The sequence below is a fragment of the Porites lutea genome, chromosome 7 (genome assembly GCF_958299795.1).
Source record: "Porites lutea chromosome 7, jaPorLute2.1, whole genome shotgun sequence".
Lineage (NCBI taxonomy): Eukaryota > Metazoa > Cnidaria > Anthozoa > Scleractinia > Poritidae > Porites > Porites lutea.
The window spans coordinates 12,646,201-12,669,321 of NC_133207.1; the positions used below are offsets into that span (position 1 = coordinate 12,646,201).

Consider the following 23,121-nt stretch of genomic DNA (forward strand, 5'->3'; position numbering starts at 1 on the left):
CCGACCTGAATATTCGGGACCAGCTTTGAAGGTAGTCCACTTTGACCGAAATTTCAAACCGAAATTTTTGTTGAATTGAAAGCGCCCAAGAACTGCCAATATAGTAGCAGTGGCAACCAGTTTTTATGCTAAGCAACTGGGACACACATCTCTTCTGCTTTTATCTGTCAAGGATTTGCCAACAGCAGCGCCCTTGGAAAGGCCTCAGGTAACAAGGACTTCCATCATGATAGCAGGTTCGATAAGAGGTACCTCTAAGAAATTGGGACACAAATCTCTACTGATGTCGTCCACTAAGGAACTATCAACTTATTCAAGGTCATCGGCCATGGCAACCCCTCATTTAACAAGCTCTTCCAAGGAAACCTTTTTGTCAGCTTATTCTACAACCAAACTGTTGAGAAAAGCGACTTCGTCTCCCCTGTCAAGCCGCGTTGCCGGGGATACAGGAAAACTAGCATCATCTGTTGCCACAGCAACAAGTAAGGATAAAAGGATAAACGGCCGGAGCATAACCGGCGCGATTGGCACACGTTTTTACGCACAGCACTTGTTAGCAGTTCCGTGTGGTATTTGCAAAAAACCTCTATATGTATGTGTTACTGAAATGTTTGAACCTCGGTCGATTCTCAATTTCTTTTGTCTCCTAGGGCTAGGAGGCAAAGGAAATTGAGAATCAATCTAGGTTAAATCAAAATTAATCTGAAAACAAATTGGATCTTTAACATATGTATTAAAATAAATCGAAAGTATATTTTGAACGCCGGGCACATTTCAAAGCCGTGGTACATAAATTAGTGAAAAAAGTCTAGATGATATATAATGTTACAATGCTGCTAAATAGTCAGTCATATTTCTCTGCTTGAAATTTTTGAGTATTTTCTTGTTTGTGATCGAAACAACTAATTACCTTCTTGGTACAGTCGAACCTCTCTAATAAGGGACAGAGCAAAGTGTCCGTATTAGAGAGGTGTCCGTTTAAAAGAGGTCACTACAACGACGTCACTTCTATGACTCCACTTACAGTTTTTAGTGTCCAGTAGCTAAAACCAGGCTCACACTCGTCTTTAAACGGCACATAAATTTATCAATTCACAGTACAAAGACACTGTCTTTCAGTAGCATACAACATTGTACATCTCAGCTACAAAGTAAGCACGTAAAGTAAGTAGTTTGTCTAGAAATTTAAAAACATGCAGACTCTGAAAATAAAATGAAGTCGAGAACGCTTGAATCGCGAAATTTAATGCCCCTTTTTTATCACTGTCTAAAATACTGTCTCGCCAAAATTTCGACCAATAACTTAAAGGTACAACTCTCTGCTAAATCTTGATTTTAACAGATTTAGATATATCTTAGCCAGTGAGAAAAACGCGTATTCTTTATAATATGCACGTGTACAGTAATGTCTCAGTTGTTTATTACAGTCGAGACCCATTAATAAACTGTTGATCATGAATAACGCCGAAAAAGGCCAGCCAATTGCCATAAAATTTGATTTGAAGCTTTTAATTTTTGATGTTCTCATAGCTTGAGATTGCAAGGCAGTTTTTTGCCCACTTCACTAATTTTAAGAACGGGTTTTGCCGCGGTAAAGTTAAATAAAACGAGCTTGTTGTCATGAGTACTTAAAAGAGGATAGAGAAGAAACTCGAATCGATTGTCTGTTTCAACTTGATAAAGCACGAAATGTGTGTTATTAAATGGCTTGAACAATTTCTGTAAAAGATCTTTTCATTCCCCCCCCACATCCTTGGCCTTATGATTATTAAAAACTGAGGCTTGTTAACGTTTTCTCATCATTTTTTTCTGTCAAAAATACCTTTCATTGTTCCGCAGCGAACTTTGCCCTTTATGCTGTCTACCTTTTCAGTGTCTTTTCTTATATTTTGCATCTGCTCTTCATTCTCCTTTCTATTGTTTTTATTTTTCTTCGGACTCAACACGGCGTGTCGGGAAAAGGTCTGCTACCAGATAACAATCACCTCGCTCGCTCGTTTGTGCTTCGCCCCCAAGGATTCACATGTATTTTCTTTATGAGTTATTCATGAGTATTTGCACTTCATTTTAAGATTGCAACGATGCTCTCGGCATGGAAAGCAGTGATATATCTGATAGGCAAATTACGGCCTCTACAGTGTGGGACGTCAATCATGCGGCTGTCCAGGGAAGACTGCATTATTTAGCAACACCCGGTAAAGCAGGATCCTGGTCAGCTAGGTTTAATAACCTCGATCAGTGGCTCCAAATTGACCTAGGTAATCAGCTCACCAAACTAACTGGTCTAGCAACGCAAGGAAGAAATAATTTTGGACAGTGGGTTACTAAATACAAAGTGCAGTACAGCGACGACGGTGCCAACTTTCGGTACTACTCTGACCAATGCGAAATTAAGGTAGTTTATTGTTTATAACATTTCTTAATCACCATCATCATCCTCATCATCATCATCTAGTATCTCATTATGTTGCTGCTGTGTATGTGCGGCTTGTCCAGTTCAGGATTACTTTCGCCTATGTCTCAATTTTTTTATTACAGATAGCAAGACTTAATTAACAGGTAATTGATAGGGTGCTATACTTAATACAGCCTCTATAAAATAAGGGTGCAACCCTTTGCCCTTCAAGGAAGTTTGTGGTCTTGGTACCCGTGTTTTGGAAAAAAACTCGGTGTAATCGCTCGTTTTTGAAGAAGTAACAACATGTAACTGGTAACTTAAGCGTAGGCAAACGGGCCGTTTAAGAGGGGGGAGGGGGGAGATGGTTGGGCGTTGAACAATTTGCCCAAAAAATTCTCGCAAGTTTCCCGAATATTTACGAAACAGTCGAAAAGAAACGAGGTTCATACGATGCACTAACATAGGCCTTCATATGAAGTGAAAATATTCTTACATATGAACAGAAATCTGTCATATGGGCTCATGAAACACGTTAAAAGAAATCAGGATCTGCCATTTCGACGGTGGAAGATATCATTGATACGAACTATGACTACAGAGTTGACATATGCCCTTTCAATATTAATAAGTGCAATGTTACCGAGACGTTGTTGCCCCATGTGCTGCGGAAATAAGTTTTCAATCTGCGCAAAGCAGTGAATGATCGTTGTGCAGAACGCGATGTAGCAGGTATCACAGCAGGGATATGTACCAAATAAGAAAACTCTGAAAACATATCAAATAGATTATTCTCGTGCATTGTCTCCAGCATTTCTGAAAAAGTCATCAAGTAGCCTAATCCTCGCACAAGACCAAAACTCTCGTACATTTTCTGCTCGGCCTCCAAAGTCTCGCCGTCGATTTTTGTAAAATTTAGCAACGCGGGAGAAGCTCCCATTTATCAGTTGAAACAACTGATAAATGCGTTCCATTTGCCCGTATACGGCCTTTCCGGCTTTCATGACCATCGCGGGGCACTCAATGACTTTAGCGTCAGTTTCAGATCCTCACCTTGTTCTTGATCTGTGTCACTAAACAGTGCGTGTTGTTTAGGGCTTGATTCCAAGAAGTTGCACAGAACCTGGATAATCCCCAGAGCGTTTCCCAATGGTTCAATCTGTGTCATAGTGTCCTGAAGGGCGAGGTTGAACACATATCTGCATAAACAGTACAGTAGACGTAGATAGTGAGCGGGGCACTCTGCCATTCTTGTTGACAGTTCCTTGTGTACACCGTTTATATTAGCCACCCTATCGAATGTTTTACGAACAATGTTTTTGAGGTCAAGATTTTGTTCATGCAGTGATAGCATATTTCACCAGTTCATACAGTACTTCGCCTTCGGTTGATTTCGTGGAGTAGAAACCAATGAATATTTTTTTCTTCGTTCAATTCAGCCCGAAACTAAGGCAAAGTGAAACTTGTTCGGTTCTGCTAATGTTTGGTCCAAGGTGATAATATACCAGTTCGTTTTGTACCACTGGAGATTTCCACTACGCGTGCTTCTGATGCCGGCTATCGATAGCCAAGCTATGACCTTGCACCGCAAGTGAATTAATTCCAGAAAATTACCTCTATGTACATCACTGCTATTACTCAAACTGTTACGTTGTTCATCGTGCCGGGCCCCGTTGGTCGATGTTCTTTTGAATCCAGTATATCTGTACTGCTGTCGTTCTGAAGATCTGAGTCAACATTTTCGGCGTCGATTGTTTCATCGCCGCCGGTGAAACCTAGTTGCGATTGATTTGGCACAAGTGAGAAACAGTAAACTTACCTTTTTTGCCTATATGCTTAGTTCTTACATGAACGTCTCGGTACTCAGCAACGATGTCTTTTTAACTTGTGGATTACGCGTAGCGTAAGGAACAAGCTATTGCGGACAATGCGATATGCAGATTTGTCACTCAGATGTAGACACCTTTCGTAAATCATTCGGCTCCACACGAAAGCGCCCGATATCAAAACGAAAACTGTCGTAGATCGTTCCCGTCCCGCGGTGTGCTGATTTTTGTACATTTCACAGGAGTCGATTGTCTTCATGTGGACTTTGAATGTTTCAAATCAGAACAGGTATGGCCAACTTTGAGACAGACGTTTATGAACTTTTGAAGCTTTCTGACTCTTCCAGGCGATAAACATGACGCCGATAAGATCAGCAATTGCTCTTCGACTCCCAAGCGAAGGTGGTCCAAGCTCACGATTCTGCCGTGAGTCTCAGGATGTTTTAACTTTTCTCACGACAAGACTCCCAATCTCATGGTTTTTAGTGAAATATCATTCTGAAATGAAATGTTTTTTTGTTCAATAAAAACGGAAATGTTTACTATTGCTGAATCGTAAGTGGCTGTCCTCATGTAAACGCCTAGAATCGCAAGTTGCAAGAGGTCGACTTTGCGACGGTTTTGCGAGACACTTGTCGGCCATGTTCTTCAAAGGCGACGAAATGAGTTAAAGTACACCTTTCACTGTCAAAACCATCCCTGTTTACCTCGAATATATCTTTCAATTCCTCATAAATAACGCTCTACGGGCTTCAAACAGCGTCGACCGGCAGAACTTTATGGGCAAAAGCGTTAAGGATGATTAATTTAACTGTACGTACTACTAACTGTTGTGGCGCAGTAGATAACGCGTTCACTTATCACGTTGATGGTCCAGGGTTCGACTCTCGCCGTCGGAAAATTTTTTCTTTTTCTGTTTTTTTGTCTTCTTGTTTTGTTTTGTTTTGTTTTTTTCGTAAATGATATTTTCATTTTTTGACAAACTTAAAATATACCGGTAGACATCCTTTGATTTGCATTCGGAACAGGTAACGCGATGGCGAGAGACCCGATAACGTTCTTGTGGGGCTGGATTCGACATGTTTAATATGGCAAGAGGCGAATTCTAAACAAAAAATCGCATGTATGATGCGTATTTGTTTCCAGTGTCGCGCACGTTTAAACGAAACTACGGGCGTGAATTGCACTGGCTTTTCGAACATAAGCAAATGGTAAAGCCAGTTAAATTCACACCAGACATTGGTTGCCTAGCAAATGCATGACTCATATCTTAACAATAAAAAAATGCAAATATGTATATCAACATATGATCCACTTCTCTAATAACCAGAAACTCATTACGTGCTAGGCAAACAATGTCTCGTGAGAATTTAACTGGCTTTACCACGCCGACTTCAGGTTGAAATAGAAAAAAACTATCTCTTCGAAAAAAAAAAAACATCGAAACTTCTTTAAAAAATTTCTCCTGCTGCCCCCCAAAATCTGACTTACACAAATCTTGGGGGAGCTGCAGTGCCCCAGCACCCCCCGGTCCGTACGCCTATACCTAATTACAAAAATAGATTACTTTTTTCTTTTCTTCTTTTGCATTCCTAAATTTTGCCAATGATGTCACACACAGATACTTTTTCTGAGCCTCATATCGTTATGCACAATAGAGCTTTTCACATGACATTACGAAGCCATATTGGTGTTCCAAAACAATGAAACGGCAGCCATGTTAGTGTTCCAAAACAATGGAACGGCAGCTATGTTGGTGTTCCACAACAACGAAACGGCAGCTATGTTGGTGTTCCAAAATAATGAAACGGCAGCCATGTTGGTGTTCCAAAACAATGAAACGGCAGCTATGTTGGTGTTCCAAAATAATGAAACGGCAGCCATGTTGGTGTTCCAAAATAATGAAACGGCAGCTATGTTGGTGTTCCAAAATAATGAAACGGCAGCTATGTTGGTGTTCCAAAATAATGAAACGGCAGCTATGTTGGTGTTCCAAAATAATGAAACGGCAGCCATGTTGGTGTTCCAAAATAATGAAACGGCAGCTATGTTGGTGTTCCAAAATAATGAAACGGCAGCTATGTTGGTGTTCCAAAATAATGAAACGGCAGCCATGTTGGTGTTCCAAAATAATGAAACGGCAGCTATGTTGGTGTTCCAAAATAATGAAACGGCAGCCATGTTGGTGTTCCAAAACAAGGAAACGGCAGCTATGTTGGTGTTCCAAAATAATGAAACGGCAGCCATGTTGGTGTTCCAAAACAATGAAACGGCAGCTATGTTGGTGTTCCAAAATAATGAAACGGCAGCCATGTTGGTGTTCCAAAACAATGAAACGGCAGCTATGTTGGTGTTCCAAAATAATGAAACGGCAGCCATGTTGGTGTTCCAAAACAAGGAAACGGCAGCTATGTTGGTGTTCCAAAATAATGAAACGGCAGCCATGTTGGTGTTCCAAAACAATGAAACGGCAGCTATGTTGGTGTTCCAAAATAATGAAACGGCGGCCATGTTGGTGTTCCAAAACAATGAAACGGCAGCTATGTTGGTGTTCCAAAATAATGAAACGGCAGCCATGTTGGAGTTCCAAAACAATGAAAGGGCAGCCATGTTGGTGTTCCAAAACAATGAAACGGCAGCCATGTTGGTGTTCCAAAATAATGAAACGGCAGCCATGTTGGAGTTCCAAAACAATGAAAGGGCAGCCATGTTGGTGTTCCAAAACAATGAAACGGCAGCCATGTTGGTGTTCCAAAACAATGAAACGGCAGCCATGTTGGTGTTCCAAAACAATGAAACGGCAGCCATGTTGGTGTTCCAAACAATGAAACGGCAGCCATGTTGGTGTTCCAAACAATGAAACGGCAGCTATGTTGGTGTTCCAAAACAATGAAACGGCAGCCATGTTGGTGTTCCAAAACAATGAAACGGGAGCCATGTTGGTGTTCCAAAACAACGAAACGGCAGCCATGTTGGTGTTCCACAAAAATAAAAAAGCGGCCATATTGGTGTTCCAAAACAATGAAACGGCAGCCATGCTGATGTTCCAAACCAGTCCTTTAGGAGTTGAACTCTTTTCGTATGTAAACGCTTTCTTTTGTTGCAATAAATTTGCATAGATGCTGGCCACGTCAGTGAAAACGCCGTATAGGCCATTTGCATGATGGTGTCATTTAATACTACCACAGGAATTCCCCTGGGTTTTGCTTTCTTGTGCAAATTGGGGCTTTTGTTGTTTAAACCTAGCTTAGATTACCAAATTTAAATAATAATTCTGAAAGTAAAATCGAAACGAATTCTGCCCTTAGTAGTAACAAGACGGTATCGTACGAATGACATATTCCCCATTATTAGTTTTTGAAAGGCCGTTACAACCACAGTTGTTTTTTTTATATATAGGAGTTTCTTGGAAACACAGATCCGGACACTGTGGTCAGGCACAGGCTCTACAGTGGAATCAGGGCACGCTACATCCGCTTTCGACCAACAGCCTGGCACAGTCATATATCAATGAGGGTGGAAGTGTATGGGTGTAAAGGTAATAGTATTCGGTTTAAAGCAATACAGTTAGTCTGTAGAGTGTGTTGAAAATTTCTTTTGTACGCGTTCAATAAAAAAAGATACTTATTAAATATTGTAACACGTTTGCAGCACGTAACAGTAAAGACCGGCCTAGCATTCCCGTCGTTAATTCACGGCTAACGAATTCAATGTTTTCGTGCGTCTTCTCTTCCGAAGAGAAGCGAACATTATTAGGTTCGTTCTCTCTATAACAGTAAGTTGCTTTGCATCGCCGAGCCGAAACGCTTGAATCCATTGCTTTCGTGAAAGTACCTTGGCAAAGTGAAGGTAATCAACTTTCGCTCCTGCTGGATACTACGAAACTGTTGTTAAGGAGGCTAGTTTAGTGATGGAACTGATCTCAGATTTTTTCGCATAAATGAATATTTCTTTTTTCTTTTGTGCTAAACAGTCTCGAGAAACAACACTGGTGTAACACAGGAACACATGGTCACTTCGTGTCCGTCTTTTCCAAAGACTAGTACACAAGAATCGACCATTTTGTCGACAGCAGCCCCGACAACCCTTCAGGTAACAAGAACTACCAATATGGTATCAGGTGTAACTGGTGTCATTTTTAAGCAACTGCGACTCACATCTGTACTGATGTCATTTTTGAAGGAACTGCCAACACATTTACCATCGGCTGTCATGGCAACGCCTCAGTTAACAGGCACTTTCAAGACAACTTTCTTTTCAGGTCGTGCTACTTCCAACCTGTTAGGAAAAACAACTTATACTTCCCTGTCAAGTCACAATACCGCGGATAGTATAGGAGTAACGGCTAAAGGTAGGTTTTCGTTAGCCTGAAATTCATCCGATTGCTTCGAGTCGTTTTCGCCTCTCAACAACGTCTGAATCGGCCGGCCGTTAATGCCGTCCAGTGACGTCACTCACTACCCGAAAACCGGGTAGTGATTTTGATTCGTTGATTGTCTAAACATTCGCAAAATTATGTATAATTATGAAAAATTTTAGCGGGATTGTCGCTTGATATTCAGCGGATCCCATTCCTGGCATTCTTTCGTTTAGTTCAAACATTTCGACAAGCTTAATCGAAACTGAAATCTAAATTCGTCTGCGACTGAAGAATCATTGTGGAGAGTTCAGTAGGTTTTTCATTTAGAGCCGCTCTGTGGTTTCGGCAGCCGGTGATTTTGTTTACGCGAAGTTTTCCGAGATCAGTGTTATAATTCCACCTTCTTGGTATTTTTACCGTCAAGTGTAATGATTCTGTTAGCTTTTCTTTCTTGTTTCCTTGTTTTTTTTTTTCTTCGTTAAGGACCAAATAGCTTCTTTTCAATTAAAGCAAATCATTGTGTTTTTCAACTAAGTGTTCCGTGTTTGTGTTTATTTCATTGCGTCATTGCGACCGAGTTTGATTATAGAATTTAGTACAACCGGTTCAGAGTTTGAACGTTAAACATGAATTACAATCGAAACAAATAAAGCAGTTCTGTATCATGCAGACATTTCCAAACGATATTTCTCGGTTTGCCACTTGAAAATCGTGTTTTACTTTTTGCATGAATTAAAGCAAAGGTCAAGGAGTAGTGACGTCACTGGAAGGCAGTAAACAGCCGGTCGATTCAGACGTTACTGAGGGAGTACTTAACGACTCGAAGTAATCGGATGAAATTCAGGCTAGGTTTTCGTCGAAAGACAAGACGCTGTGTGAGCGTATATTTGGGCGTGGTCGTACTAGGGGTATGATACTTTGAACATGCCTTATTGCAGTAAATATCTTACCAGAGAAGACAAATCCTTTACTCCACTTGTTTGCTGAACCACACAGCTTATACAGTATGTCCCAATCCACAACAAAAATAGTGTCATTTCACGACAATGTTTGAAAATATGCACATCTTCAATGCAGACATGCTTGGAGCCAAATTACAACATACGAAATAAGTGGTTACAGCCCAGAGAGTAAGGTTTATCTCAGCTCCACTGATACTGATAGATGTGTTTTCACACCCATCACTTTGTACGGTGTATTCCGGTTACTAACAAGGGCAAATAAAGTTCCCTAAGTCCAGTATCCACAACGATTAATAACAGAGTAACACATTGCATAAACTGCTATAGGGCAGCACTGTTTACAGGAACATTGGTAACTATTAACATTTGATACACTACAATTTTCAACCTTGCTTGAGAAAAGATGAGGTTCAGAGGTGGCAATATGTACACCTTTAAGTTCATATATATCCTCATTCCTATGTAGAGTCTAAAAATAGTACTAATTTATGAATGGATGGTATTTTCAACAATACACATGTCCATTCACTATGACTGCTATGATACATAGCATGAGAATCAAATACATTATATCCCCCAGCCTCAATGCTGTAGATACCAACAACAATAATTGCCACCTTTAAAATGAATGAGTTGTAGTTCAGTGCCAAGAGTGTTTCAAATGCTGTAACCTGTGACTGGCATATACAGTAGAGATGGATGTTACAAGTATAACTGTCACTGTATTTAAGGTGGAAAAATTGCTCAAACACTGTAACCATTCCTGGCAATTCTGTTAACATTGACATAGATTGTCTTGCAAGCAGTGACAGACAAGAATATAATTGAATACCAACAATCATTATTTGAGTCATATCATCAACTGAAGTAATCTTTGTTATCTTACTTTAAATTAAAGCGCACAGACTCATTGCGACACATCGTTGTCCACCATTTTCTCCAAATCCTGTAACATTTCCTTGACAGTATGGAGAATTAATTGTTTTTGCAGCATCTACATAAATTGAAGGCCCTGGATTCTTCTCTATATCAGTACAAAGCTTAAATTGGCCAAAATTAACCCGGTGATTCAAACTGTTTTGAGCAGTATAAAATGGATAATTACATGTACAGAGGGGCAAATTCTTACTTAGAAGCCTATTTGGATATCTCATTCCACCTAAATCGCCTGCGCTCTGATGCTTGGACGACAGAAACACCTTCCCTCGTTTACCAAATAGTTTTGGAGTTGCCCCTTAACTAAAAACCTCACACTGTTACAGTTACTTCTGTACCCGTTTAAGTGTAAACCCTTTCTACTTTTAACGTAACAATGAATTTCAGACGACAATGGTGTATTTTTCCGCATACTCTTCCATACAAAAAGTGTCACTTTCCGTGTTTTCTGTAACAAAGCTTTTAATTTGTTCATTGGTAGTCTGCTAGGGGCATGACGGTAACCTGTCATTTCGTTCCATGGTCAGATCGTTGACATCGTTCCTAGTCAGATCGTTCCAATCAATAGTCAGATCGTTCCATAAAATAGTCAGTTCGTTCCACAAAAAAGTCAGTCCGTTCCACATATGAAAAGTCAAGTAAATCTTTCTAAATTTGTTGAGTGAACTTTATCGAGAAGAAAAACGTTTCGTTCTTACCACAAGCTGATAAAATAATAATCGATCCAAAGTCGATTCGATCCATCCTAAATCGTTTGAAAACAAGCAAGATACGATTTCAACCGGCCACGGGCTTTGACATTTAAACCGCTGCTTTTGAGAGTTTTTGAGCTAGAATCGATCGATAGTTTTGAAAGATATAGCACAACAAGTAAAAGCTATGCCGTTGTGAAGGTACAGTATTTCGAAGCGCTTGTAACATAAATATTTCTTTGCAGCGCCCGATTTATGCAAATTTTGAAAACATCGCGAGTTTCGAATTACAATCTCGATTTTGTGGTAATTTGTCACGCCGAAAATATAATGGACTAAATTGTAAGTTCTGTTATAAATAAATTTCCCACGACGAGAACTCAATTCAACTTCTTTTATTTCCTCCACAACACAATGTTCCTTCTGTACAACTAGCTCATTACCTTCTCTTGTCGTCACCTCGCTGCCATCAAAACACTCTAACCCAAAACTTGCTGATAATGCAAAATCCCGACGCACACCATCGTATGAAACTGAACACAACACGCAATACAAAAACAAGTACATTAACCGTCACCCTGCTAAACAAAATTGAAGAAGAATTGTTGCAGTTATCACAGTAGTTCCAAAAGAAGCCTCAGTCCCTTTTGGTTTCAATTGTTGACAATCGTCTCTTCCTTCATTGGAACAGATTTTTATCACAGGTGACACGCTGAGTTCCGCAATGCAAAATCAAAATCACTATAGTCACACTGATAACCAGCTACACAAATCTTGCGACTCTCAAACTTGTTAAACATTCCTCTGTTCAAACTCTTATCCATTTTACACGTACACTCCTGATATTCCGATTTGTTATTACGTCTATGGGGTCCATAAGTCTTTGATGTCATTGAATGTCTTGATAATTTCCTTTGTTTTTCTTTGAGTTCGCGGACCAGCCCATTCCGAAAACACTCAGTGTTATCTTTTAGTGCGGGCCTACCGCGAACAGTGTGTGCATTTGTAAGTTTAACCCGGGATAACATAATTGAACAATATATTAACACGTTCCTCGAAACGCCGCGGCCAAATCTTATCCAAACTGCTTCTCACTGCTGCTTCGAAAAATTTCGGATCAAACGATATCCAAATCGTCCCTCATCGGATTATCCACTCGACCTAACAAAATCGACCAATCACAAAAAATAGACATAAAATAAAGAAAAGAGCAAATTCAGATGACCTCTTACGAAACATGCAATTAAAACTGTCTTTCGATGATTGGTGCATTTCGATCCTCTGGTCAAAAAAATGTCAGACGTCAATCATCCTAACGGACCTCTTAGAAAACGAAAGTTTTCTTCAACGGGTTCAAAAGGTCATTGTTTATGATTTGTGATTGGTGGATTCCGATCCGTTTTTTGAGATTCTGTGTTTCAAGGTTCGTTGCTTGTGATCTTATTGAGACCAAAACCCGACGTTAATATTCCAAATATTTTTGATAGATTTCATCCCTGGACTTCAGACTTCCAAATTTCGATGAGGTAAAAATACTGAAGATTCAGATAAACTTTTGAGATCGTAAAAGTGCGATTAAGTGCCGTGTGCAAGCAGAGCTTTCTTTCCCACATCCCTCTTACCTTGTACAAGACGTTCGCATGACAGACATTCGCCTCGCTTCGCTTGTTTACTTGCCTTGTTTACGTTAGCACGTATTAGGTGCCTATTGCACATTTGCGTCAAAACAAGCCGTTTCCGTTACTCTATTTGGGCCACGCCCAAATAAAAAGGAATTGCTGGCCCCTTACCTTGGGCTGTGTGAGATTTTGTGCGACACGTTGTTCTATAAGAAAATGAATAAGAATTATAGAAACAGAGACAGCGTAAGAGAGGAAAAGGGAAGGATTAAAATAATACAAGGAATTATCGGGGATTAGTAAGTCAGAGTTCGAATTTTGACCTTCTGAATAGCAGTTGCAGGAACCAAGGATTAGCACAGTCGGCTCTTTGCAAGTGGTTCCGAGTTCGATTCCCAGATGTGATCTCAAAGTCTTGTTTCCTAATCCCGTGCAACTTTAAGTAGCTTTAAACTATACACGTAAAACGAAAAGTGATGGAAAGAGGGGTGTAAAACTGCAGAGACCAAATACACTGTCGGCCTCAGGTTTGTACTGCCGATCTGCCGAGACGCGAAGGGGGAGGGGGGGGGGAATGGGGAGATAGTTGTTTTAGTATTGACTCAATCAGTTGGATGGAAAAAAAATAACTTTTTGCAGATTAAAAGCATCACTTATTAGAAACTTTGTTTACAATTTAGAAACATTTCGAGAATTTTGTCAAGTACAGTTTTATGATTTTGTTGCAACTTCAGCATGAAAATAATTTTATACCTACCCAATAAACACCGACAAGCCAAAGTTCGTCGCTTTCTTAGTATTTGTTTGTATGACTGCTTCATTTATCGCTCAAATTTCGTCTTCCCAAAAAGGTTTTGAAATAAGACGCCATCTTGACTCCGGTCGGAGAACGGTGAATAGCCAATGATATTCCGAGTTACGGGAGCCAATCAAAACGCGTGAAAATTGCTTATTCACTGATTTGGTAAATACTAATCCAATTTATTACTGCGGATATACAATTTTTTTTTTTTGCAGAGTATGTAACGATACTGAGATTCCCACGGTTGCTTTCCAATATGCAGTTCGCTAAAGTGAATTTGCAATGTTCGATCGCCTGCCGATTACTTCTTGCCTTAGTTTTGCAAACCAACAGTAAGGCCAGCTGATTATTGTTGTCCTTTGAGCTGAATTTTACCGATTCTGATTGGACGTCTTAGTTTTTCACGTGTGAAAAACATCGTTTGCTTCTTTTATTTGCTAGAACTTAGTTGTGTACGAAAATTTACGTATTCAATAAATGACTTTTTGCCACGAAAACATATATTCATATCTTCTAGCTAACGTATAATTCCTTTTTGTTATATGGACAATAAGTGTAGGTGGAAGAAATGGAGCTTTTATAATTTTTCCATAGGAGTAATAACCGGCTTCTTGTCTTTACTTGTCGCAACCTTCTAGAAAGTCTCTGAAAATCATCATGCAGATCATACTTCATTTTTCATTTTTGGTGTTCTTGCTCTCGGGAATCGAGACCTCGCTTCTCTATATGACCACTTCTATTGCATACGAACGATAGGCCACTCGGTTGCCGGATAATCGGGTCATAACAGTTCTACAATTGTTTTAGTTCCCAGTAAAATACTCTCATCCATCTAATATAAAACAATGTTAAATCGTGGGCGGTCTCGAAATAACGTTTTCTCTTAATTTTTTTTCTCTCAAAATGCCTTTCATTGTTCCGCAGCGACCTTTGTTTATGCTCTCTATCGTTTTCAGTGTCTTTTCTTATTTCCTGCATATGTTCTTCGCTGTTCCGTTTTATTTTTTTCTTTTTCTTCGGACTCGCACAGCGTGTCGGGCAAAGGTCTGCTACCATACAAGAATCACCTCCCTCGTTTGTTCTTTGCCTCTGAGGATTCACATGTATTTTCTTTATAAATAATTAATGGGTATTTGCACTTTATTTAAAGATTGCAACGATGCTCTCGGTATGGAAAGCGGCGTTATATCTGATGGGCAAATTACGGCCTCTACAGTGTGGGACGTCAATCATGCAGCTATCCAGGGAAGACTGCATTATTTAGCAACACCCCGTAAAGCAGGGTCGTGGTCAGTCATGTTTAATAACCTCGATCAGTGGTTCCAAATTGACCTAGGTAATCAGCTCACCAAAATAACTGGTTTAGCAACGCAAGGAAGAAATAATTTTGGACAGTGGGTTACTAAATACAAAGTGCAGTACAGCGACGACGGTGCCAACTTTCGGTACTACTCTGACCAATGCGAAATTAAGGTAGTTTATCGTTTATAACGTAGATTAACTGTATACTCAACATTTCTTAACCACCATCATCATTATTATCATCATCATCTCATCATCTAGTATGTGATTATGCTGGTGCTGTGTATGTGCAGCTTCTCCAATTCAGGATTACTTTTGCCAATCTTTCAATTTTTTATTACAGATAAGAAGGCTTAATTAACAGGTAATTGATAGGGTGCTATACGTAATATAGACTCTATAAAATAAGGGTGCAACCTAGTGCTCTTCAAGGAAGTACGTGGTCTTGGTGGTTTGGAAAAAATGTCGGTGTAATCTCTCGTTTTTGAATAAATAACAATATGTAACTGTTAGCGACTTTTAACTTAAGCATAGGTGAACGGGCCGTTTAGGGGGTGGAGGGGCGTGGTTGGGCGTTGAGCAATTTTCCGAAAAAATTCTCGCAAGTCGCCCGAATTTTTGCGAAACAGTCGAAAAGAAACGAGGGTCATACGATGCACTAACATAGGCCTTCGTATGAAGTGAAAATATTCTTACACTTAAAAAAAAAGTCTTTCATATGGGCTCATGAAACACGTTAAAAGAAATAGCTGTATCTACCATTTCGAAGGGGGAAGATCTCATTGATACGATCTATGTCAGTGTTGACTACAGAGGTGGCATATGCCCTTTCAATAATTGCGATGTTACCGACACGTTGTTGCCCCAAGTGCTGCGGAAATAAGTTTTAAATCTGCGCAAAGCAATGAATGATCGTTGTGCAGAACGCGATGTAGCAGGTATCACTGCAGGGATATGTACCAATTAAGAAAACTCTGAAAACATATCAAATAGATTATTCTCGTGCATTGTCTCCAGCATTTCTGAAAAAGTCATCAAGTAGCGTAATCCGCGCACAAGACGAAAACTCGCCTACATTTTCTGCTCGACTTCAAGAGTCATAAATCGCGGTCGATAAGGTTCTGCTCTCAGAGGAGGTTTTCGGATCTTTGTCTGAAGACAGCGCGAGCAGGGCTTTTACAGTACGTTCCATTTGCCTGTATACGGCCTTTCGGGCTTTGCACTGGCATGACCATCACGGGGCACTCAATGACTTCAGCGTCAGTTTCAGATTCTCACCTTCTACTTGATCTGTGTCACTAAACAGTACGTGTCGTTTGAGACTCGCTTCTAAGAAGAGCCTGGATAATCCCCAGGACGCTTCCCAATGGTTCAATCTGTGTCGTAGCACTCTGCCATTCTTGTTGAGAGTCCCTTGTGTACACCGTTCATATTAGCTGCCCTATCGAATGTTTTACCAACAACGTTTTTAAGGTCCAGATTGAGTTCAGTGATGGCACCTTACACCAGTTCATACTGACAGTACTTCCCGTTCGGTTGATTTCGTGGAGTAGAAACCGATGAGTGCTTTTTTCTTCGTTCCATTCAGCACGAATCTAAGGCAAAGTGAAACTTGTTCTGTTCTGCTAATGTCTGATGTTTTGTCCAAGATGATAACATATAACATCCACTGGCTCGCACATCGTTTGTGATACGCACGCGAATGAAAGCGGCGATAATTTGGAGCAGTTCGTTTTGTATCAAGGGAGATGTCCACTACGCGCGCTTGTGAAGGTGGATATCGATTTTATTCTTCAGCCAAGCTATGTCCCTTGCACTGCAAGTAAATTAGTTCCAGAAAATTACCTCTAATTACATCACTGCTATTACTCAAACTATTACATTGTTCCGCGATGTTCTGTTGGGCCTTGAGCATGAGACATTCAACGATAACTTTCAAGTAGTCGCCACTTTCCTTCACATATTGTTTGTGTGATTCCTGGAGTTTGCTCAGTATGGAAGTATTTCTCTTCTTATTTGCTCTTCTCTCAATCCATTTCGCTATGGACGTTTGATGTTTCTCGCTCTTGTGGGCCTTTAACTATTTCTGGCATGGGTACTAGCTCTCTTTCTTCGTTTCACAGTTGTAGTTCAGCTGTAGATATCGTCTGTACCAGACTAGGTTGCAATCTCTAGAAAAACATTTACTGTAGAATTTTTTGGGCCGTAGCACTTTAAGATCTGTTGCTGAGGACCTTCGTCTATATCACTGGTCTTTTGGCACCACTATATAAATCACTATACAAATTGGTATCGAAGGAAGAATTGTGCGCACTATCTACGATATCTGACTTATCTGCGCAACATTATCCATGATAACTAACTTAAAAGATTTTTTCGGAACACTATTACCAATGACAACTGAAATGGATATATGCCAATTAGCACTATGCGCGATTTCATAGTTAGCACCATTATCTACGATTTCTGTCGCATCCGGAGCACCAGCATCATTGTCAGCACCATTATCTGTGCTTTCTATATCATGATATTTGACTTATCCAAATTACCTTTATCCGTAATTTCTGATTCATCTACTATATCTGTACTGCTGTCGTTCTGAAGATCTGAGTCAACATTTTTGGCGTCGATTTTACTGCATTTAAGCATACTGATTGTTTCATCGCCGCCGGTGAAGCCTTGTCGCGATTGATTTGGCGCAAGTGAGAAACAGTAAACTTAATTTTTTGCCTATATGCTTAGTTCTTGCATGAACGTCTTGGTACTCATGATCAGCAACGATGTCTTTTTTGCATTCGGAACAGAAAAAGCGATGGCGATAGACCCTATAACGTTTTTGTGAGGCTGGATTCGACATGTTTAATGTGGCGCGAGGCGAATTCTAAACAAAAAATCGTATGTATGATGCGTATTTGTTTTGCACATTTAAACGAAACTTCGGGCGTGAATTAAACCGGCTTCTTGCACATAAAGCAAATGGCAAAGCCAGTTAAAAGCTAATTAAATTCACACGAGACAGTGGTTGCCTAGCACATGACTCAGATCTCCTAAGGGTCTCCAGTCGATAAAGCAGGATACGATTGTAGAAAGTTATGCCGAAACTGATTCTAATTAGTTCGCGACAGGAAATACCCCACACCGGCTAGTGCAGTACAGTTCGGCGCCTAACAATAAAAAATTGCAAATATTTGCTTCAACATATGATCTCCTTGTCTAATAACCTAAAACTCATCACGTGCTAAGCAAACACTGTCGCGTGAGAATTTAACTGGCCTTACCACGCCGACTTTAGGTTGAAATAGAAAATATCTATCTCTTCAAAAAAAAAAAAAAAAAAAAAACACGGAAACTTCTTAAAAAATATATTCCTGCTGCCCCCCAAAATCTGAGTTCGCCAAAGTTTGAGCCCCCATCCCCCCGGCTCGTACGTCTATCAGGCTAAATCCAAAAAAAATGTGCACTCTTTTATTTCCTTTGCATTCCTAAATCTTTGCCAATGGTATATCACGGTGTTCGGTTGCTAGGGCTTTTCTCCCATGTACCTCTCAAAACTGAGAGTTTTAGGCCATAGACAGAAGTAGACCGCATCAAATGTGACAAAACTTGGCAGGGACGAAGGTTGATAAATTAGGTACCTGTTAATTGTTTTTTTTCATACCATGTGACTGCTATTGTGACGTCATAATGATGTCCACATTTGGCACCAGAACAAAAAGTAAGGAAAGGAATGGTAAAAATTTTATATTAGTTATCTGTATAAAATTCTATGAATTCCGGTGAAAACCCTATCTCAATCGGATAAAAAGACGTAAGGTTACAGCAAATTAAAGAAATTCAAATTTACCGCCAAATGACCATATTGGATCAAAATTAGAGGTATTTTAAACATTATGACGTCGTTATGACGTCAGAATGACGTATTTCGTGACGAAAAACGCATCATAGCATCACAAACACTAAGCAGAAAAAATTACATTTTGATTTTATGTAACTTTGTCCCTGCTCTGTATACGATACATTCATTTTTCTCGCGTTTGAAATGACCCTTATTTTGACCATATATGGTCATTTGGCGGTAAATTTGATTTTCTTTAATTAGCTGTAACTTCACGCCATTTTATTCGATTGAGAGGGAGTTTTCACTATAAGTAATTTTGCTTGTGTAGCAAAAATGTCTGTAATATTTTGGACACTGCTTATCAAATTTATAGTGTTGATACTAATAATAGGTGCCACTTATGACGTCACACTTTCAAGAAACGTGAAAAATACCTTTACATTGGTAAAAATTTAAAGAAAACTTTTCTCTAATTAAGATTTTTAATGTCTTGCTTCATTTGGAATAAAAACTACTCCTCTGTGAGCCAAAAATTGAATTTAAGAAGTTGCGGGAGGAAAAGTCCTAGCAACCGACCATCGTGTATCACACACAGATACTTTTTCTGAGCCTCACATCGTTATCCACAGTAGAGCTTGTAACATGACGTTACGAAGACATATTGGTGTTCCAAAAAAAATGAAACGGCGGCCATGTTGGTGTTCCAAAACAATGAAACGGCAGCCATGTTGGTGTTCCAAAACAATGAAACGGCAGCCATGTTGGTGTTCCATAACAACGAAACGGCAGCCATGTTGGTGTTCCAAAATAATGAAACGGTGGCCATGTTAGTGTTCCAAAACAATGAAACGGCAGGCATGTTGGTGTTCCAAAACAATGAAACGGTGGGCATGTTGGTGTTCCACAACAACGAAACGGCAGCCATGTTGGTGTTCCAAACCAATGAAACGGCGGTCATGTTGGTGTTCCACAAAAATAAAAAAGCGGCCATGTTGGTGTTCCAAAAGAATGAAACGGCAGGCATGTTGGTGTTCCAAAACAATGAAACGGTGGGCATGTTGGTGTTCCACAACAACGAAACGGCAGCCATGTTGGTGTTCCAAACCAATGAAACGGCGGTCATGTTGGTGTTCCACAAAAATAAAAAAGCGGCCATGTTGGTGTTCCAAAAGAATGAAACGGCAGCCATGTTGGTGTTCCAAAACAATGAAACGGCAGCCATGTTGGTGTTCAAAAACAATGAAACGGCTGCCATGTTGGTGTTCCAAAACAATGAAACGACAGCCATGTTGGTGTTCCAAAACAATGAAACGGCATCCATGTTGGTGTTCCAAAAAAATGAAACGGCTGCCAAGTTGGTGTCCCAAAACAATGAAACGGCAGCCATGTTGGTGTTCCAAAAAATGAAACGGATGCCATGTTGGTGTTCAAAAACAATGAAATGACAGCCATGTTGGTGTTCCAAGACAATGAAACGGCAGTCATGTTGGTGTTCAAAAACAATGAAACGGTGACCATGTTGTTGTTCCAAAACAATGAAACGGCGGCCATGTTGGTGTCCAAAAACAATGAAACGGCAGCCATGTTGATATTCCAAAAGAATGAAACGGCGGCCATGCTGATGTTCCAAACCAGTCCTTTAGGAGTTGAACTCTTTTCGTATGTAAACGCTTTCTTTTGTTGAAAACGCCGTATAGGCCATTTACACGATGGTTTCATTTTAATACTACCACAGGAATTCCCCTGAGGTTTGTTTTCTTGTGCAAATTAGGGCTTTTGTTGTTTAAACCTAACTTGGATTATCAAATTTAAATAATAATTCTGAAAGTAAAGTCGAAACGAATTCTGGCCTTAGTAGTAATAAGAAGGCATCGTACAATTGGTCTATTCCCCATTAATAGTTTTTAAAAGGCAGTTACAACCACAGTTGGTTTTTTATATCTAGGAGTTTCTTGGAAACACAGATCCGGACACTGTGGTCAGGCACAGGCTCTACAGTGGAATCAGGGCACGCTACATCCGCTTTCGACCAACAGCCTGGCACAGTCATATATCAATGAGGGTGGAAGTGTATGGGTGTAAAGGTAACAGTATTGGATTTAAGGAAATACAGTTAGTCTGTATTACGTGCTGAAAATTTCGTTTGAATGTGTTCAATTAAAAAACTAGTCATTAAATTTTTTAACACGTTTGCAGTACTTAACGTTAATTCACGGCTAATGAATTCGTCAAAACATTGAGTGGAAATATGCTTTTGCGCTTCTTCTATTATGAGGAGAAGCGAACATTATTAGGCTCGTTCTCTCTGTAACAATAAGTTGCTTTCTGTCGCCGCGCCGAATCGCTTGAATCCATTGCTTTCTTCGTGAAAGGACCTTTGCAAAGTAAAGGTAATCAACTTTCTCTCCTGCTGGATACTACGAAACGGTTGTTAAGAAGGCTAGTTTAGTCATGAAACTGATCTCATATAATTTTGGATAAATGAATGTTTTTTTTTCTTTTGTGCTAAACAGTCCCGAGAAGCGACACTGGTGCTACACAGGAACACATGGTCACTTCGTGTCCGTCTTTTCCAAAGACTAGTACACAACAAGAATCAACCTTTTTGTCGACAGCAGCCCCGACAACCCTTCAGGTAACAAGAACTACCAATATGGTATCAGGTATAATTGGTGTCATTTCTAAGCAAATGGGAGGAACATCTGTACTGATGTCATTCTTGAAGGAACTGCCAAAACGTTTACCATCGGCTGCCATGGCGACGTCTCAGTTAACAGGCACTTTCAAGACAACGTTTTTTTCAGGTAGTGCTACTTCCAACCTGTTGGGAAAAGCAACTTTTACTTTCCCGTCAAGTTACACTACCGCGGGTAGTATAGGAGTAACGGCTAAAGGTAAGTTTCGGCGTCAAAAGAAAAGGAATTGTTGGCCCTCTCTCTTGAGATGTGTGTGATTTTGTGCGACACGTTGTTCCAAAAGAATAAGAAAGCGAATTCCCAGATCTGATCTCAAAGTGTTGTTTCCTAATTCCGTGAAACTTTAAGTAGCTTTATACTATACATGAAAACGGACCAGTGAAGGAAATTGGGGCTGTAAAACTACAGAAACCAAATGCACTGCACTGTCGGCCTCAGGTTTGTAATGCCGATCGAGTTACTGCGGTAAAATAAGGTCCTTTACCTTTTCCTGTTAGCTGTACGAGACAAAGTTTTTTTTTTATCAAGAACGAAGTATAAGCAGTTTCTTCACTGCCTGCTAGCTTTTTTAAACAATTAAACTTGAGGGAAAATAGCACGATAGTACAACAGATCTTACCAGAGCAACAAAATTTATTCTGATTTCCCTCACGAACTAAATAACACAGCATTGCTTAAATTTGAAAAGCACCCAAGGACGTACAGAAAGGATAGTAATAGAATTTATTACTGCGTGTATACAATGAATTTTTTTTGCAGAATATGTAGCGATACTAAGTTTCCACGGTTGCTTTCCAATATGCAGTTCTCTAAAGTGAATTTGCAATGTTTGAGCGCCTGCCGATTATTTGTTGCCTTAGTTATGCAAACCAACAGATTAAACTTACACTATTGTTTATACTTCTGTAACCAACCAATTAATACACATTATTATTCATTCAAAATATTTCCCCGATTCTGATTGGCTAAAAGCACACGTTTAATTCACCATAACCAGTTACTGACGACCAAATTTGGAAGAATTTTGTGTTTAATGAGGAAATGACGTCAAAAATGCAGCGTTCGTGCAGGTTAAGGCACCGTTAACCGCGAAGACCTGGGGACGAGGTTGAGTTGTTTTGGTTGTGGAAACAAAAATGGCGGTCGTTTCACTTGTTTCAAGAGTAAGAACTAGGCGAAAAAATAGCTAAAAACATGCAAGAACAGCAAGAAGACATCTCGAAGGGCAACATCTGCTATTTGGAGAATATTTGCGGACCTGAACAAACCTAAACGTGCACCATCGAAGATGAACTTAACATCGATGGATCGATGGAGGTAAGCATGTTGTAGCCATGTTTTTAAACTAGGAATTATTTTGAATGAATAATAAAACAATAATTGAATTCGGCGTTCGTATCATATGAAGAATGAATGGAGATCTCGGAGGGTGTTATCCGCCTCGGCCTAGGGCCTCGACGGATAACACCCTCCTCGATCTCCATAATTCTTCATAAGATACTCAGCCTCATTCATTAATTGTTAAGTAACTTTCAAGGAGTTATAATAACTCCTCTAGTGGGGTTAATTTAACTCCTTACAGTGGAGTTATTTTTTGGGGAGTTATTTTAACTCCGAAAAGGAGTTTAAAGAACTCTTTTTCAGGAGTAAAAGTGACCGCCAGATATATTGAGAAGTTAAAATAACCCCAAAA

The 23,121-nt window shown here is 39.8% G+C and overlaps 1 protein-coding gene across 1 annotated transcript in view; it reads left to right on the forward strand.

Moving 5' to 3' along the window:
• The first annotated feature begins 14,457 nt into the window (after positions 1 to 14,457).
• LOC140944455 (uncharacterized) overlaps positions 14,458 to 23,121 on the forward strand; it is a 25,095-nt gene continuing 16,431 nt past the window's right edge. Inside the window, exons 1-2 of the mRNA XM_073393596.1 lie at positions 14,458 to 15,065; positions 20,678 to 20,816. Coding sequence (XP_073249697.1) covers positions 14,718 to 15,065; positions 20,678 to 20,816 — 487 coding nt within the window. The 5' untranslated portion in view covers positions 14,458 to 14,717. The remainder of the gene's footprint in view (positions 15,066 to 20,677; positions 20,817 to 23,121) is intronic.